Below are 18,207 nucleotides of genomic sequence, written 5' to 3' on the forward strand. Positions count from 1 at the left end.
ATTTTTCTAATAAATTCTACTCCTGATCCTTGTAGTGTTTCTTTCCTATCCCTGCAAACTCTTCTACTTTCTTTCTACTTCTTAACTTGCCTTGCTATTATTTAATTCCCTCCCACCCATGGATCCCTCCCTTATCTTCTCCCCCCACCCTTTCCTTCCCTCTTTATCTCGTTCCCATTAATCTGCATACCTTGTCCCAGGGCCATAACTCTACCGCCCTTCTATACTCCACTTTATCCTTTATCCCTTGCCCGTTAATCCGGAACTCTTAACAGTCCAAAGAAGACTGATCTTCCTCTTCTTCACATGTAACTCTCCATTTCTCACCTCTTGCGCCTTTGAACTGGCAGAGCAGTCTTACCTTTCTGGAATAGCCTTCCTGCTCCCACTTCTTTACCTATGTAATGGGGAAGGAAAGCAGGGAGGAGAGAGGAGAATGTTGATCAAGAAGGAGATAGGCCTTAGAGCATGTAGTTTCCTTGTGGAAGCTTGCTTAATTTGCTTCCAAAAATTTATAGGAAGGACCTCCTTGCTTCAAAGGCTATAGGGATACACTTTGAATTTTGTTTGGCTACTAAAAGATTTTCAAAGGCTCCTATCTGGAACAAAGTGAGCTCATACTCAGGCTCAAAAAAATTTGCTTGTTCCTGTGGCTTTTGAGAAAGGAAGAAGAAATATGGGCTTCTAAGTAATGAGAGAGAATTAATGGCAATGGCTGGGACTGCAGCTGGCTGAGGTTGTCCTTTCTCCATAACAAACTACCAGGTGGACATGAATACATGGCCCCTCTTGTTTCTTTGGTTTCAGGCAGTTATTCTTTCCAGATCTTAGGATCTGAATATCAGAAACAGAATGAACTAGATTATGGCTTTGTGAACTTCAAAAATCCAGAAGAGCCATAAAAAAATTAGTGAAGAGTCCACTAAAGGAGTGACATGTTTGATCCATCCCAGCAAGGAAGTGAGACACCATGTCCTACAAGCAAAGGAATGATTTGTCTACTGGCTGAACCATACCTAGTAGTGACCATGGTGAGGACTTCTGGAAGTTAGAAAAAGACTTTAAAGACCAGGAAGTATCATCCTACTAGTTTAGAGTGGGGTAGGGAAGGGGAGTTGAAGCAATCACTTTAATTTTGACTCTTCTATACCAAGGCGATAAATAGGTGTGTAAACAAGAGAGTGCATCCTTCATTTCGGAAGAATATTTTTATAGTTTAATATTTACTGTCTCTTCTCAATATTTTTTTTTGTAAAATCGAATTACTATTAATTGATTAGTTGATAGTAAGGAGAGTATAACTGTCCAAATGATGTGGAGATATGGATATACTTGATAGGGGCCCATGGGTGATAATATTACAATACCAGTTCCAAGATCTCAGGGTTATTCCTAAAATTCCTGGAGGGAACAGTAGCCAGATGTTGTCTGGAGACTCAATCTATTAGCAAGTGTTGGGGGAGTGAGCTCCAAAGCCACTGTTGCCACATTTATTCATATAATATACATACTAAATGCCCTGGCTAGATTATGTTTCTTAAGTATTCAGATCTCTTTTTTCCTTTCCCTCTTTTCTTTCTCCTTCCCTCATTTTTTCCCTTCCTTTCTTTGTTCTTCTCTCACCTCTTTTTTCTTCTTTACTCCCTCCTTCTTTCATATTTCCTTCTCTTCCTCTCTCCTCTATTTCTTTCCTTCTTTCTTTTTTCCAGTACCTACCACATTTCTTGATCAGAGTAGATATTTAATACATGGATTGATTTCTCTTTGTCTGTCTATCTGTAGATTTCTCCTCTGCTACCAGCTTAATTCTTCCACCAAGTTCCACCTCTTTCATTGAGAATTATAAATAAATCTCCAGGACCATTTGACTTCTGGAAAGGGTGTATGAATGGGCTTCTTGCTCATTTCATTCATCATCTCAATGACTTCCCAGATCTGAATTCTATTGTATGGCCACCATGGTCCCTTGTGGATTGTCTCCTTCATATTAGCTAGTAAATTCTTTAAGGGCAGGAAATATCACATTTATCTATCATTATCTCCAGCACACAATACAAAGCTTAACCAGTGCTTTTCATTCATTCATTCATTCTCTCTCTGGCAATTAGCATAGATAATGTACCTGGTCTCTGAAAGAATATAGGTACCTTGAAAACTGGGACACTAATACACTAATACACTGGAGTTGTGAATTGATCCAACCATTCTGAAGAGCAAATTCTGCCCAAAGAGCCATAAAACTATGCATACCCTTTGATCCAGTAATACCACTGATAGGTCTATATCCCAAAGACATCCCAAAAAGGTGGGAAAGGATCTATTTGTACAAAAAAAAAAAAAAAAAAAAAAAAATTTGTAGTAGTTTTTTATTTTGGTATCTAAGAATCGGAGATCAAAGGGATGCCCATCAACTGGGAAATAACTAAACAAGCTGTGGTATTTGATTGTAATGGAATATCATTGTGCTATAAGAAATTACAAACAATGATTTCAGAAAAACTTGGAAAGACTTACATGAACCAATACGTAGTGAACTGAACAGAACCAAGAGAACATTGTACACAGTAACAACAATATTGTTCAATGAAGAAATATGAACAACTTAGCTATTCTCAGCAATATAATGATTCCAGACAACCCCAAAGGACTAATGATAAAGAATATTATCTGCTTCCAGAGAAAGAATTGATATTGAAATTGAAGCATACAATTTTCACTTTCTTTCATTTTTTTCTTTTACTTGAATCTTCTTGTTCAAAGTGACTAATAGGAAAATGTTTTACATAATTGCAAATATATAACTTATATCTGATTGCTTACCATCTCAGGGAACAGTGAAGGAAGGAAGGAGAGAGGAATAGAATTTAGAACCCCAAACTTTAAATAAAAATGTTGTAAAATTGGGAGGGGGAAGAATATGGTTGCTTTACCATTTGTATTCAAGTCCAACATAAACTCAAAGAGAATTAGGCCCCATTACCCCACTATCTACCAAAAGGAATCAGAAGCTCAGCATATTCCTCACCTCTGATCTGTGATTGACCAGATCCAAGATGGCATCTTAGCAGAGCTAGGAGCATCCTTCCACAATAATATTGTACTTTAAGAATGGGAGGGAGAATGGCCAGAGGCTAGGAAGAAATCTCGGTAGTTCTGGTTACTAATGTGGGTATTTAACAATAGAAAAAAGTAGGAAATAATTACTTCTAAGGCTCCTTCACCCTCAGGGAGGTCTATAAACCAGGATCAGAAGGACCCTCCAGCTGTATGAATTAGCCTGGTCTCACTGAATCCAACCTGAGATTCCAAGAAAAATGTGGGAGAAGCATCTTCACTGATCTAGCACTGCCATAGGCCAATATTTCTTCATACTCATGCTTATCTCTTAGTAGTTCTTTGTCATACTATACTGTAGGCCCCAGGTTGCAGACCTGGATTGGTGCAGCCCTTGCACAAGAGGAAGTGTGACTGTGGGGTCATAGGTATCCTGCCATTGCACTGGGGAGAACTTATACAGGCCCCCCACTGAATGCTTTCTGTAATGCATGAGAAAGAGATAAATATATTAAAGTATACAGATATATCAGTAACAATTATAATTACCTCATTATTCTCCTCCTGCTCAATGGAATACAGAGAAATGAGCCTCGACCAGAAATAAATTTTCTATTATCCCTCAACTTTTTTTTCCTCTTTAGTTTAAAAACTTCTGAACTAAACAAACCTCAACTAAAAGAATGCTTTCATGTGGTCCTAGAAGAGAGTGCCAGGAGAGCTGAATGTGAAACCAGGATCCTCTGCTAGGAAGTGCTTGCTTTTCTTTGGAACTAGGTCACACATTCTCTGCTACTTTCCTAGTGTCCGGCTTCTCTGTGAGGGCTTCCGGCCTCCAATCCGTTCTCTTTCAGGTCTTTCAAAAGTCTGTTTCAATGCTCTTCTTTCTTTTTCTATCTTTTGGTGGCTATTCTATACCTGCTCCCTCCACCTGAAAGTGGAGGAAAAAGAAAATGATGTGACAAGCTCTGTGTTAAGTATTGCTTCTGCAGTTAATTTTTGATCATAGTATCAGGGATTTGTTGGTAAATATTTAACAGCCAGCTTTTGGGGGATGGGGCAATGTAGCAATATCTGTATGACATTCTGAAGTTTCATCTGCATTTGTAATATTTCCACTCTCATATTCTTAAATCAAGATATTAATAACAATAATAAATGAATCAGGGCCTGGTTTGGATCATCTGCCAATTTCTGAAATGTTAATAATCATTTATTATTTAACTGTCAGCCCACAAGCTGTTTAAGCCAGCATACCCTTAGAGTAGTAGCAAACATGGATAATAATGGATGTAATCAATTCTGGTCATAGTTCAGGTAGAGAGTAGGAGAGGATAGTGGAAGGGATTGGGACAAGAGGAGGAGGAGTGGAAGATGGTAAGCAGGAGAAAACAGGAGGTGGGAGTTGGCAATGATTTACTCCCTGAGAGTCAACTATTAAGTAACCTAAGAGGACCATTGGACTTTATTAGCCATAGAGGAAACAGAGTATGGTATACGAATGGGGCCACACAAAAATCAGAAGTTCTAAGTTGAGGTCTTGGTGATTTCATCTAAGATAGGATGGCTCCACAGGCCAATTCAGGACTGTGAGGTGCTGAGATGGGATGGTGGTGCTAGTGTTGTCAAGATTAACATTATGGGTCTCCCTCATAAAGGATTATGAAATCAGCATATCCTCTAGAAGGGCACTGAAAGCATCTTCAGGATAATTTCAGCAGCACATGAGACAACAGATACTATGTGCCCCATTCTTCCCCCCCCCAAGATTTTGATCCCTTTGATCTCTATATTTTGAAAGTTTCCCATTCCATGTAGTTAAGAATATTTAGTATGGCAGCATAAATTGTAAACATTGTTTTAAATTTTTTATGGGACAATATTATGTACACGAGATCATAGAAACATTGTAGTTCTGATAATAGTCCAGTTACATTATAATTTCTTGTTTGAGTTCTCTGAGACATTTTGAGGTCTATAATGGTACTGTGCAAATTGATTGTTCATTCATGAAAGACAGCAAGACTCCAATGTGTGATTCTAGGCACTGGCCATGCTTACTTAGCTAGCTGTTCAGTAGGTGCTAAATTTTTGCATTCTACAGTAACACATTGGACAGATTCTACTAGTTTCTTGCATAATTGTCATTGATCTGGACTTCTTAAAGATACCCCTTCCATTATTCCTGGTGAAAAGGACCTACTCCTGAATCGTCACCATAAACCCCACTTTTTTGTACAAGCAAACTCTCCTGATTTAGACATGTATATTGAATGCTTTTTTATCAACAGATCAGTGGTTGAATTCAAGTGAATGTTGCCCATGGAGAGTCTTTGGATTCCTTTCTTGCACCTTCCCCATTTTATGGACTACATCTGTAGGTGAAATCCTTTTGGTTATATTTGACAAACCTGGTGATAAGTACACATCTTTGCTGCTGCTCAATGTAAAAGTACCTGCTTTCCCCAGGAGTATTTCTGTAGAGTTTTGTTTTTATTTATTAATCATGAACGCTTTCCTCTTCCTTTTTTTTTTTTCTTTTTTCTTTTTTTCTTTTTTTGGCAAAGAACTATCTATCCTTCTCTACCCGCCTGAGGATGACAGATCTTATACAAGGGTTTCATGAAGACACTCTCTAGACTTACCTGTCAGTCAAATGGATCAGTCGAGATCTGCATAATATCCAGTCTGTTAGTTGTTTTCTGTGTATTCTTCCTCTTTGCCTAGGATTTCAGGATGTCTGCAAGTCTCTTAACTTATGCCATGGAATCTTTCTCCTTGTTATCTTGATGTTACCTGGAAAAGAATAAGTCATTTGCATTGGTATCAGCTTTATCCATTGTTTAAATGTGACCTCTGGATTCAAGCTTGGAGCCTTTAACCTATCTTTCTGGAGAGAAGAGAGATTTAAAGAACTTTATAGTGACCAGGTAGAAAAAAACGAGTTTGGTTCCATTAGTAGAAGATGCCCTGAGGGATGGAATCATTGAATGTTTTTCCCTTGAAGTCATCCATGTACTGAAATGATTAGTAAGATGTTTGATTCTGACTTACTCTTTAATCTGAAAGTTTTGCAGAATTCTAATTTAAAAAGGTAAAAGTGGACAGGGCTTCTACCCCCTGGGACCCAAACTAACTATCAATAGATGGGCTTGGTAGGAGAGAAGGTGTCCCATGACCCTGGTATAATTGGACCACTACTACTCATCTCGTGTCACTCTGTACCCATACCCATGCATTTTGGGTCAGTGGCCATCTGAAACTGACCACAGAGCAGGAAGCTCTATCCAGCTTGTCCAGAAATAGACTTCTATCTCCAGTGTCATCACCCAGTTTAGCCTTCTGCTCTCTGAAAAAAAAGCTTTAAATGCTTCCCAGGGGCACAGGTTAATGCCCCCCTCCCAGGGATCTTCCAGTGAATGATTGTGGCTATGTTTCCTGTGTCTGTTGAGGTGTTGAGAGGATGTCCTTCCCTTTAGCACCTGGTAGAAGATGAAGCTCAAAACTAGAACTTCCAGGGCAGGTTTGGAAATACTCCTGAGGAATCCATCTGGGAGTAGTATTGCTCACCCTGTTTGGTGAGAAAGCAAGTCCCTGTCACTGGTGCTCATGCTGGCAGTATAAGATAGCCCTTCCAGATTTGAACTCACAAACCTGTCTTTCTGATTTCAAGCCCAAATTCTATCTACTAATCCACTAGCTGCCCTATAAACTTAGCATAGGTTGGGCTAAATAGCCTATAATCCCTTCTAGGGATTAATCTATGATCATAAGAGTTTTATTTGGAAATATGTACATATGTTGGTAAGGCTTCTGACATAAAAAGGATAGAGGAATTCACTTGTCACTAGCCTGACAGCCCTTGTGATGTATGAGCTCACCGGACCATGGACTGAACAGATTTTAACCCATCTGCTTTGTGATTAGTATATTTGCTGGTGTTTCCATAGGAGTTTTCACCCAAATTAAAAGATCTTCTATATCAGACCATTAAAACCTGGGTTTTAACTTTTATTAATAATGATTCAAATTTTTGGTGACTACCTTTCAAGTTAATGTAGCATAAAACACAAAATTAATAATTTTGTTAGATAATGGTCGGATGTAGAATTACAGTAAGTGGTGAACATAATAATCACAATCCCCAGTTATCTTTTCTTGGTCAGGTCATGAGGGGTAGGGGAGGTTGGGGGAGGTTATTTTGAGGGGTTTTGCAGGCAATTGGGAGTTAAGTGACTTGCTCAGGGTCACACAGCAGGACCTCCTGGTCAGTATTCTCCATTGTGCCATTTAGCTGCCCTATCAGATAATTTCTCTTGCTCCCATCCTTCCTTTCTTCCTCTCTTGCTCCCATCCTTCCTTTCTTCCTCTCATGCTCCCATCCTTCCTTCCTCTCTCCCTCCCATCCTTTCTCTCTCGCTCCCATCCTTCCTTCCTCCCTCCCATCCTTCCTTCCTCCCTCCCATCCTTCCTTCTTCCCTCCCATCCTTCCTTCCTCCCTCCCTCCCATCCTTCCTCTTTCCTCCCTCCCTTCCTTATTTCCTTTCTCCCTCCCTCCCTTCTTCTTTCCTCCTGCCCTCTCTCCTTTCTTTCTTTCATCACTCCTCCCTCCTACCTTCCTTCCTTCCTTCCTTTCTCCCTCCCTTCCTCCTTCCTTCCTTCCTTCCTTCCTGCCTTCAAATGTGAGACTAAAATCACACATCTTGCATCTCTTTTATGCATGAAATGCACATTTTGAAAGAGGACAGAGTGGATAGAGCACCAGCCCTGAATTCAGGAGGACCCAAGTTCAAATTTGGTCTCAGACACTTAACACTTCCTAGCTGTGTGACCCTGGACAAGTCACTTAACCCCAGCCTCAAGGAAAAAAAAAAAATGGAAAGAGAGGACAGCTCTCTTGAAAAGCTATATTGGCATAGTGAGTAGAATACCAGCCCTGGGGTCAGGAGGACCTGAGTTCAAATCCAGACACTTACTAAACTGTATCACTCTGGGCATGTCACTTAATCCCAATTGTCTCCCCCTCAAAAAAAGAAAGAAAAAGGACTTTTTGACATCTGGAGAATCTTTCTTGAGACAAGTGGGCATGTGATCTCCAAAAAGGAAGGATTTCATAAAATATGGATCATATAAAATATGGAACACTATTAACCCTTCAGTGACCAGGTGAATGACTGACAATCCCAACTTCTTGGTGATGCTTCTGTAAAGAAAACTTACCAGGATTTAGCATGATCTGCACAGTATATTTCCTGGAATCATCTTTTAAACACAAATCACTTGTGTTTCTTGTGTGTCACTTGGTCTGAGGGAGGTAGTCTTGGAGGGCAGAGACTGCTTGTGTTCTTCTTTGCATCCCTAGTCCTTAGCACAATATGGGGGAGCAATGCAAGCTTTAGTCTTCTGTTAGTTTTAAGCACTCAATGATCCCTTCCTCTCCTTTCTCAGGGTATCCTTTCCTCTCCTTGCTCAGGGTATTTATTCTACTTGACCATTTCATTTACTTGTGTCTCTGCATCCCAAGATGCACAGGATGGGTACCTGATAACTTCTGCTTGTTGATTGTCTCTTTAAAGGCTTTTTCCCCCCTTAATGTTTATCTTGGAGCCATTCTTCTGTCTGTGTTTGTAGTATTTGCATAGGGAGTGATTTTCAAAGAGGCATTCCTTGTCCCTGATTACATGGAGTTGCCCCTTGAAACAGCAACAGCAGTCACTGAGCTTGGGCAGAATTAGGCACCTCTCCACGCTCCAAGGCCAAAGGAAAGTCTCCTGCCCAGTTCTCTGAGAGTAAGTCTCAGCCTCTGTTCTTATAAGCAACCCTTGTGGACACCCCCCCATCCCCTCCACTGGCTGCTACAGCTTCTATGGCCTCTGCCTGTGGGAATCTGCACCCCACCTCCACCCCCAGAGCTGTCTCTCCTCTTATCTTATTAGCACCTTGGCCCCTTTTAACACTTTACTGACCACATTCAATTTCCTCTTTAATGTGAAACCCATCCTTCTTCTCTTTCTCCTTAGCTAGTTCTAGCTCACCTCTCCTATCCCCAAATGTCAGTCTCTGGGCTTCCTCACAAACTACCCCCCACTTTCTATATTCCCTCCATATTTCTTCCCTTCCTGTCCCTTATCTCCTCCCCCCTCCCCCTTAGGGCCCTTCTCCTGGTCTACCCATTAGCCAAAAGGTCTACCCCTGTTACAAATGGTGGCAAATGGTGTCTGGCCACAGGGAGGGAATGAAAGGGTGCATGGAAGCACATAAGGGGGGAAGGGGAAGCAGAGAGACAGTCAGAGAGACAGAGATGGAGAGAGATAGCTCTTGTATTGGATGCTTTCAGTCCCTGGGAAACACACAGGCAAGGTCTCAGATTCTTCCCCCCTCCCCTCCCTCCTAAGTGAATAAATTAATGAGTACATTATGTGCTTCTTGCATCTCCTGAAGACAATCCTTGCTCCCAAGGAGCACCCATCAGCCACAGGGCTCCAGAGTGCTCAGGGCCCTGAAGCAAGCATGTACCATTCTTGACCATGAAGAACAATAGGAAGCACCATAAAACCTATTAGCATCAAAGCTGCACCAAAAATGGCAGGTGAACCTCCCAAGCCCATCTAGACACTATTTGTTCAAGTAACCTCCGGCTCACCAAAGAAGAACAAACTTATTATCTACTACAAAGATATTCACCATGGCCAAGTAGAGGGACTTGATTCCCCATGAGAAATAGCACCAGAAATTTAAGTCAGTCTGTATTAAAACTCACTGGTGAGTCCAAGGCCAAGGTCTCTGTAATAATGACTCATCTGCTCCCTAAGACTCTTATGATGAAGTTAAACTTTCCTCCTCATTCTCCCTTTCCTTTCCATGATTCCCCAATGTTCCCATTATCCCTTACCTCTTCACCCCTGGCAGCTGTGTCTCCACTAGTTACACTGTCTTCTAGCCACACACAGGGCATGCCCCATCCTCCTGGGCCCAAGTCCCCCTGGGCTTCCTCCTCTGCCAAGGAGCTGTGAGACAACTAGCATCGACTATGCCCCTTGAAAGGGCAGTCTTTGTGGGGCTCACTCTTCCCTAGATTCAGGCCCTATTCTCTCACACTGGGAAATTCCTCTAGGAGACTACCATAAAAATCTCCTCAGCAAAAAGATCAATCAACAAACATTAATTAAATGCCTAAATATCTGTCAGGTATCGTGACATAAATAATACAAAAATCTATGCAAAGTCAATGTGAAATCATTCTTGGAGGTTGGCAGCTGGAGGAGTAAGGGCCCACATTGGAGGGATTCTAAGGGGTGGAGGGGGAAGAGAGGGATCACATTACAAAAATGAGGGACACTGTGTACAAAGACAGGGACATACACGTTGCATAACATATTACAGACAAGTCTGAGAGAAAATGAGAATCAAGACATATTATCTACTATATCGTGGGTAAGTTTTCTAAGTAGCCTCAAGTGCCAAAGGTCTCGGTCCCAGTAGGGTATTTGCCAATATGGTTTACTATCCCAACCCCAAGGCCTTTCACAAGCCAGGATTGGTCAGGGTGCCTAGTTCAAAAGAAGGGAGACTGTCCCTTAAAATAAAAAGGTTAAATTTAATGACCTTTGAGGTCTCATTGGACCTGTGACCCTATGACCCTTTCCCAAAGCCGCCCTGCTCTCTGGGAGCCTGCCTAATCACTTTGCTCCCCATGAATCACAGGGCCACATCATAAGCCCTGGAAACATTCACAGAATACAAAGAGTCCCCTTCCCCAAGAGAGACAAGCCCCAGTTAAGTGGCCATGATTCTAGGAGGTCTCTAGGATGACTTTACTGAGGCATTCATTGTACAAATATCATTAAATGCTTACTGGGTGCAGAGCGCAGAACTGGCTGGGGCTCCATGGGCCTGAATTCAGTGGAGTGAGGGGAGCTGAAGGCACCATTGACAAATAGCTGTGAAGAAGAAAGGCCAAGGAGGATGACAGGTCAAGGAAAGGAATGGAGGGGGCTGGACAGACTTCTAGGAAGGAACCACCACATCCCTTCAGGGAATGAGGCTCAACCCTGAGGGCTAGAAAGGAAACCAGTGCAGCTTAATCTTAAATGGCTATTTCCAGAATAACTAGGGATTTTTTTTTTTTTTTTTTTTTAAGATTAATTACTTTCCCCTAATTGGCTAATCCTGGTTTCCTTTTTTAAACTTCCTATTCTTCCTCATATCCTCTTTGGAGCTTGCAAATAAAATTATTTCCCCCCTGCTAATTTCATCATTTTCCACTGGATAAAGGTTATGTAATTATGTTTCCCCACCCCCACCTCCAGTACTCTGGAAACATTTGGTTTCCTCAGGGAGATCCCTACCACTTAGGACAGACTCTGACTAAAGCATGGCTTGACTGGATTTCTATTTGTTGGTTTATGGTCAAAAGTCATGACTGGACAGGGAAGAGTCATTGGCTCCCCTGCTCCCATCTCCCCTAAAGAGCAAGAATTCCTCATTAGAAATCCCCATTACTCTAGACAAGGGATGAAGGAAATGAGGCTGCCCCTTGACCCACTCTGAGTAGTTTCCTGCTGCCTAGGGGCACAGGGGAATCCTGGGGCTGAGGATTCCTTCTCTGAGTTTCAGCTTCTTCATTTGTCAAAGAGCAATAATAATACCCATAACACCTTCCTCACCCAGTGGTTGTAAGGAATCAGATGAGATAAGAGGCTGAAAGTGTTTTGCAAACATTAAAACACTCCGAGAATTCCCATTATTAGGGTAAGCACTCCTTCCTTGGGGGGAGAGATGTGAGTAGGAGCTATTTGTGTCTTGGTGATATGGCCATGTAATGAGGGAAGATGAAATGACAGGGGGCTGAATTAGGGAACCCAAGCAACTGGTGACAACCACTAGGGAACAAGGAGGATATTGATGATTCTCACTGCTCCTGCTTCCAACCCTAGCATCTTTAAAGTGACACTGCTGCAAAAACAAAAATTAGAACCAAGAGAACCGAAAAATACTTTGGTCAGGTTTCCTTGGCTACTGAGTAGACTGAAAAGATTCCACAAATGACTTTGAGTGAGAGTCTCAATGGGAGAGCCAGCAACTAGTTGCCCTATCCAAGGCAAGTCATTCAGTATCATGATCTGCTGTCTGACCCAGTTCCTTTTACCTGCCAGCAAGTAAACTAGACCATTATTTACATATGAGTGGAGAGAGATTGAATGAGTGAGAGACAGACAGACAGAGAAAGAGACAGAGAGACAAAAAGATAGATACTGAGGGAGATGTAGAGAGAGAGAGTGAAAGACAGAAAGAGAAAGACAGAGAAAGAGAAACTGACAGAAAAGAAAGGAAGACTAAAAGAAAGAGAAGAAAGGGAAGGGGAGAGAGACACAGAAACACAGAAAGACAGAGAGACTGAAAGAGACTGAGAAGAAAGGGAGGGGGGAGAGAGGCAGAGACAGAGACAGACAGAGAGAAGAAAGGGAAAGGGCAGAGATAGAGAGGGAGAAACTGAGAGAGACAGACAGTTCAATGTTTTCTAACATTTCTTATAGCATGACAGGCAGAGTGGAAGACAGAAAGGAAGGGAAAAAGAAATAAGCACAAAGATTTATTTAGAACTTACTGTGTGCCAGACACTATGTTAAACACTTTACAAATATTGTCTCATTTGGTCCTCAGAACAACCTTGGGAAATGTTGTTATTCCTCCATTTTAGTTGAAGAATCTAAGACAAAGGTTAAGTGACTTGTCCAGAGTCACACAGGTAATTAGTATCTGAGGCCAGATTCTTTTTTTTTTTAAACAGTTTTTAAATGGTTTAATTAAAAGACATGTAAGATAAAAATCATACCCTATAATCAATATATAAGAACTATATTTTGTTCCATTGGATTCCCTGTGCTTAAAAAAACACTTAATAATTGTTCTACCTTTTTGAGATTAGAAATAAAAGAAATAGACTGCTTATGTATTGCAAATAAATTAGTTTTCCTTCTTTTTCAATATAGTCCTTTGTTTTCTGCACTGCTTTTCAGTTTTAAAAACCCACTAAGTATGTTTTACTCAGATACATAGATGGATGGATGCTTGTAAAAGTGTTCCCCAACTGTACTTCAGCAAAACTGAAGGTAGAGAGAGGCAAGAGAGAGAGGCAACTAAATAAATGCAAAGCCCTGCAGATGTCAAGAGAACATTCCAAGCTTTCAAAAGTCTGACTCTTGAATAGCTCAATCGTTATGTAGAGAACCCAGGAGAAAATAAAGTTGTTCCAGAGTTCAGGATAATTCATATTTTTGTTCCCAGCTTCTCTCCACGTGCAGAACGAAACTGGGAACTTGGCTCCCTGTCCTAAGTAAAGTAGGTTCCCCAAACTGAGGGAAGCCTTCTCTGAACCAGGAAAAGTTTGTTGCACAGCAGCAGCCAGACTCCTCCAGACTCCTGATGGAGGTGATACACCTCAGAACCAAGCCTCCCAGGGAGTCAGAGAGGAGAGAGCCTTTTGCCAATCCTGAGCTAAAAAGAGTAGCCTTTGTTAAAAAAAAAAAAAAAAAAAAAAAAAGAGTCCTATAACATTCTAACTTTAGCAAAGAAGGAGGAAGAGGAGGAGGAGAAGATAATAATCATGATGATGAAGAAAAAAGACAACAATGAAGATGAGGATGATAGTGAGGATGATAATGATGGAGGAGGTGGAGGAAGAGGAGGAAGAGGAGGAAGAGGAGAACCTACCATAATACTCCAGCTGGAGAGTTCAGTGCCATTTAGCCTCGTCATAAATGACAGCTGTCCATCAGAGAGCAAACCTAGGGAGTCTAGCAGAGTGACCTGTCCAGCAGAGACATCACCTGTTCTTTATAATCTGGGAAGACCTCAGGAGCCAAGTGACTCCCAGCAATAGTCAAGTGACCTATTTGACCCAGTCTAAAAGTAGGTTGATCCATCTAATGGCAGTATCATGTCCTTTGAGGAGACATTCTGATTAAAAAGGGAAACAATACACTCACCACTCCTACTACAAACTTCAAAAAAGATAACCAACCAGATCATGAGACTTCCCTGCAGAATGTTGAAGCAGGATTTGCATCTTAATCCCTTAATTGCATATATAGGACTGCTCTTTGCTGTCCATTTCATGACTTCCTAGGAATGGGACGGTTTTAGTTTTATAGTTTCCCAAACATATCCTGTCCACATTTCCTTGGATTCATATTTATGTACCTGCTATCTACAAATACAATTCAATCATAGATCATTTATGGAGCTTCTACCACACGAGCATACAAAACAAGCATATGTGGATCCCCATCTTTGAGGAGACATTATTCCAGGGATGTAACCAATTCACTGAGAAAAATGTGCAGAGGTTTGAGGAAGGAAGTAATCCCAATCTAGGGGGGGAGGGGGGACACTCTTGAGGGGATACCTCAGAGACATGCAGATTGCTAAGAATATTCCTCAAGTGGAGACAAGCATATATTCCAGGCACTGGAGACAGTTTGGGAAAAGGGGGATGCAGGAAGGTGGGAAATGGAACAAGGCTAGAGGATGATTAAGAGATAAGTTGGGGGAAAAAAAGAGAAAAATAAGTTGGGTTTTTTTGAATGGGATAAATGTGAAATTAGTCTGACTCATTCCAACTGAGAAGGACTTTGGAAAAGGAAAAGATGCTTTCTTCTAGAAGGAAAAGGATATCATTGAAGCTTTCCGTGCAGGGTGTGAGTGACACAATCACTTAGGCTTTTTAATTATAGGGAGGATGGACTGTGAGAGGGGGAGAGCTGAAATGTGGGAGACCAATCAGGAGTCTATTCCAGTGGTCCAGGGAAGAGGTGAGGAGACCAAGAACTAGGACTGAGTGAGTAGAGAGAGGGTGACCGTGGGGAAGGAAAGTAGAAATGGCCAGGACAATGGGAGAGAGACAACAGGATGGGAAAAGAATAAACTGACTTGGTTTTCACAATAATAAGGGACAAAAAGGAATTGCCTGCACGTGAGAGTGGTCACATTGACTAGCATTCTTAGCTTCAATCTGGGCTGTGTTGTTAAAAATGTAATTAGTGGACTCCAGGAAAGAGGATCCATCTGGTCTGAACTGCTTCAACTTCAGGCTGGACTGGATAAGAGCTATTGCCTTTGTTGACAGAGGTCTCTGACTAGCACATGGGTGATAATCCACCTCCTGCTTTTCTGAAGGGACAAGAGGGACAGAAGAGAGTTTACCTGAATGGGAGCAGGAGTGATGGCAGCCAGAGAGTCTTGCCAATGGCGTGGCTTTGGTTTGCACAGAGCTGTCCATTGGAATGGATCAGGAATTACAGATCTGTGTTCCATTTTCTTTAACAATCTCATGAAAAGTGCTTTTTCAGCCCAAACTCCTAGATTGACATTAGATATAATTGCTATTGCTATTATAAAGGAAGAGATAGTGGGCTTACCCAATTTGCATGACACCATACAGAGAAATGGCTAACACCCTGGCAGGCTAAAATATCAGATGGACCAAAATAAGTATGAGATTTCACATTTGGGTCTAATAAAGTCAGCTTCATAAGTTGAGGTACTATGGTTAGATTGAAACTCACCAATCAATGAGCACTAATTAAGCACCTGCTATGTGTCAGGCACTGGGGACTGGGAGTCAAAGAATGAAACAGTCCTTTCCCTCAAGGAGCTTACATTCTAATCGGGGTGACAGGATGAGTTTGGGGGGGACTGTAGAGCACAAGAAAGGGAGTAAGGGCTTCTCCAGTGCCAGGCCTGAATTTGAAGAAGTGGAATGGAGTCAATTCTGTCCAACAACCCCACTTAAGTGGCTAAGTAAATGGTAATGGTGATAGTGATGGTGACCCACAGGTTTTATGGCCCTTTCAAATCTTGAAAGTCCTCTGTGTATGGAATCTCACTTTAACCCAAGCCCATAACTCTTTGAAAAGGGGGGGGGGGTGTTTGCTCATCATCTAAATTTATAAATAAGGCAGAGGAGGTCCAGGGAGGGTAGCTTTCTGTACCGGGATCACAGGGTTGGAAAGGGCCTGAAGCAGGATTGGAATCCAGGTCCAGAGAAAGCCGAGGCCTGCCTTTCCAGGCTGCACATGGGTCAACAATTTTACCCCTCCCTGTGTGAGCCAGCTAGGAGGCCCTGGACGAATCTCTCCCTGGTTCAGGGCTGCCTCGGTTTTCCCATCTCTCAAAAGCTGGCCTGCTGGAGCCCAGCCCTGCAGCAGGGGCCGCCCCTGGGGCTGGACAGCGGGAGCCGTTTTAGAAGGGGAGGAAGTGGGGAAGAGAGTGCGGATTTGGGAAGTAGAGGGTGCAGACCCAGGAGCGGACCCCAGAGGCGGAGGAGAGCGAGTCCTCCCCTCGGGGGGCGGTCGGGGAGAGGAGGAATGTTTGGACTGAGTCGGCCGGGCTGAGAGAGGGGTTGAGAGGGGGCGGGGTCAGAAGTGGTTGGGGGGAGGGAGAAGGGGGGAATCGGTCCACCCACTGGGGGGCGAGGCCAGGGCGGGGGCGGGGCGGCCGCGAGTCGGAGACCAGGGGCGGGCGTTGGCCGCCAGTGGACGTAGGCTGGTGATCTGAGCGGATCTCGGTGCTGTCTTAGATTAGGTCGCAGTCTGGAGGCCGGGGTCCTGGGGCTCCTGAGCGCGTCTCCAGCCTCCGCGCGCAGCGCTTCGAGGGGCCCGCAGACAGCGGGCAGGATGGCTTCTTGTCCCCCAGTCCGAGGGTTCCCCGAAAGTGTCTAATCCCCGCGGACCCAAGGCAGCTCCCTCCGGCTGGGGATTCAAGGACTGGAGCCCAAGGGACCGTTCAGAGTGCAGGGACGGGCCGGACCGGGCCGGACCGGGCCGGGTCGGGAGCTGCGTGGGGGCCAGCACGTTCGCGTCGCCCCATGTGCAGACAGAGGCCACCGCCACCTCCGGACACCATGATAGTCAAGCGTAAGCAAAGCTCAGGGGCCAAAAAAGCTCGGGACGGGGGGACCGCCGTGACTCGGGGGAGGCTCCAGAGAGTCTGGGGTCTGGGCCGGGCGGTGCTTGGATTTGGGGCTTGCTCTTGCGGGGCCAGAAGGGTTCCGGGAGGCCCAGGAGGCTGAGAGGGGGTGGGGGGAGTCAGAGGCAGCTCCTCTCCCCCTCCCCCACCTAGCTCTGCTCCTCTGCGTCCAGCCCCAGCGCTGCCCTAGGGGAGCGGGAGGGGACCGCGAGCCAAGGGAGGGGGTGGGCGTTGGGTGAGATCCCTGGAGGAAGCGGCCACCCTGGCAGGGATTGAAAGGACTCGGACGGCTGCCACTGAGGTGCCGTCTGAGACCAGATCAAGGTCCCGGCTAATGAAGCAGGCGCCGGACCCCCGGGGGCAGGGGTTGGGGGGACCGGACCGGACCGGACCGGGATGTGACAGAGGTGTTCCAGCTTGGCTTCCCCCCCCCCCTCTCCTCCCGCCCCAGCCTCTTTCCTCTCCTTCCTTTTCCTCTTCTCTTTCCCTTCTCCTTTCTTCCATCCCTCCTTCTCTTCCCTCCAGTCCTCCAAACCAAGTGAGCCTGTTTGCCCAGTTAATGGGGGTGGGGCGGGGTTGATTCCCTTTTGCTTTAAAGCTCCCTTCCAGGTGGAAGTCCATGATTTTAGACTCCCTCCCCGCTTGGGAAGTTTTCTGGCGTGGGGGCCTTCGGGGGCAAAGCTTAGTCCCCGGGCTGCCGTCCCAGGCAGCGCCCACTTAACTCACCGGGACGGCTGCCTGGAGAACGAGCTCTTGGGGGCCAAGGAATAAAACCGGGGTTCTCCCTGGCAGCTGTGAGGCCTTGGGGGTGGGGCGGGGCGGGCATCCAGTTCCCGTTACTTCTGCTCCCACCCTTCTCTCCGGAATGAAGCGGGGTCTCCTCCAGGCAGCGGTGAGGAAGGAGCCGGGCTTCAACTAGCCCTTGGGCTCCCCCAAGTGTGTGCTGGGAGAGCCTCTCACCGTAAGCAGCCCTGAAACACCTGGGGCAGACTGACAGGCCCCGGGGACGGTATTGGTCCGACCAGAGCGGGCTAGCAGAGGGGCCGGGGGAGCAGGGGAGATGGAGAATGAGAAAGATCCCGGGCATTCGAGGGTTACCTCAAAAACCACCCAAAAGGCTGGAGACAGGAAGCCCTTGATGGCTCTGCTGGGGAGCTGCAGTCAAGCCTTTGATGTCTCCTGAGC

General features: G+C 44.4%; 1 protein-coding gene across 3 annotated transcripts in view; it reads left to right on the forward strand.

Moving 5' to 3' along the window:
* Positions 1-18,207, forward strand: part of DLC1 (DLC1 Rho GTPase activating protein) — a 226,374-nt gene that overhangs the window by 166,792 nt on the left and 41,375 nt on the right. Inside the window, exon 1 of one of the 3 annotated variants that reach the window (XM_074275672.1) lies at positions 16,587-16,970. The exons of the other annotated variants lie outside the window; for them this stretch is intronic. Within the exon in view, the coding sequence (XP_074131773.1) occupies positions 16,922-16,970 (49 nt within the window). The 5' untranslated portion in view covers positions 16,587-16,921. Of the gene's footprint in view, positions 1-16,586; positions 16,971-18,207 lie in introns of those variants that run through there. 3 annotated transcript variants of the gene reach the window in all.

This window comes from Sminthopsis crassicaudata, chromosome 6 (genome assembly GCF_048593235.1).
Source record: "Sminthopsis crassicaudata isolate SCR6 chromosome 6, ASM4859323v1, whole genome shotgun sequence".
Taxonomy (NCBI): Eukaryota; Metazoa; Chordata; class Mammalia; order Dasyuromorphia; family Dasyuridae; genus Sminthopsis; species Sminthopsis crassicaudata.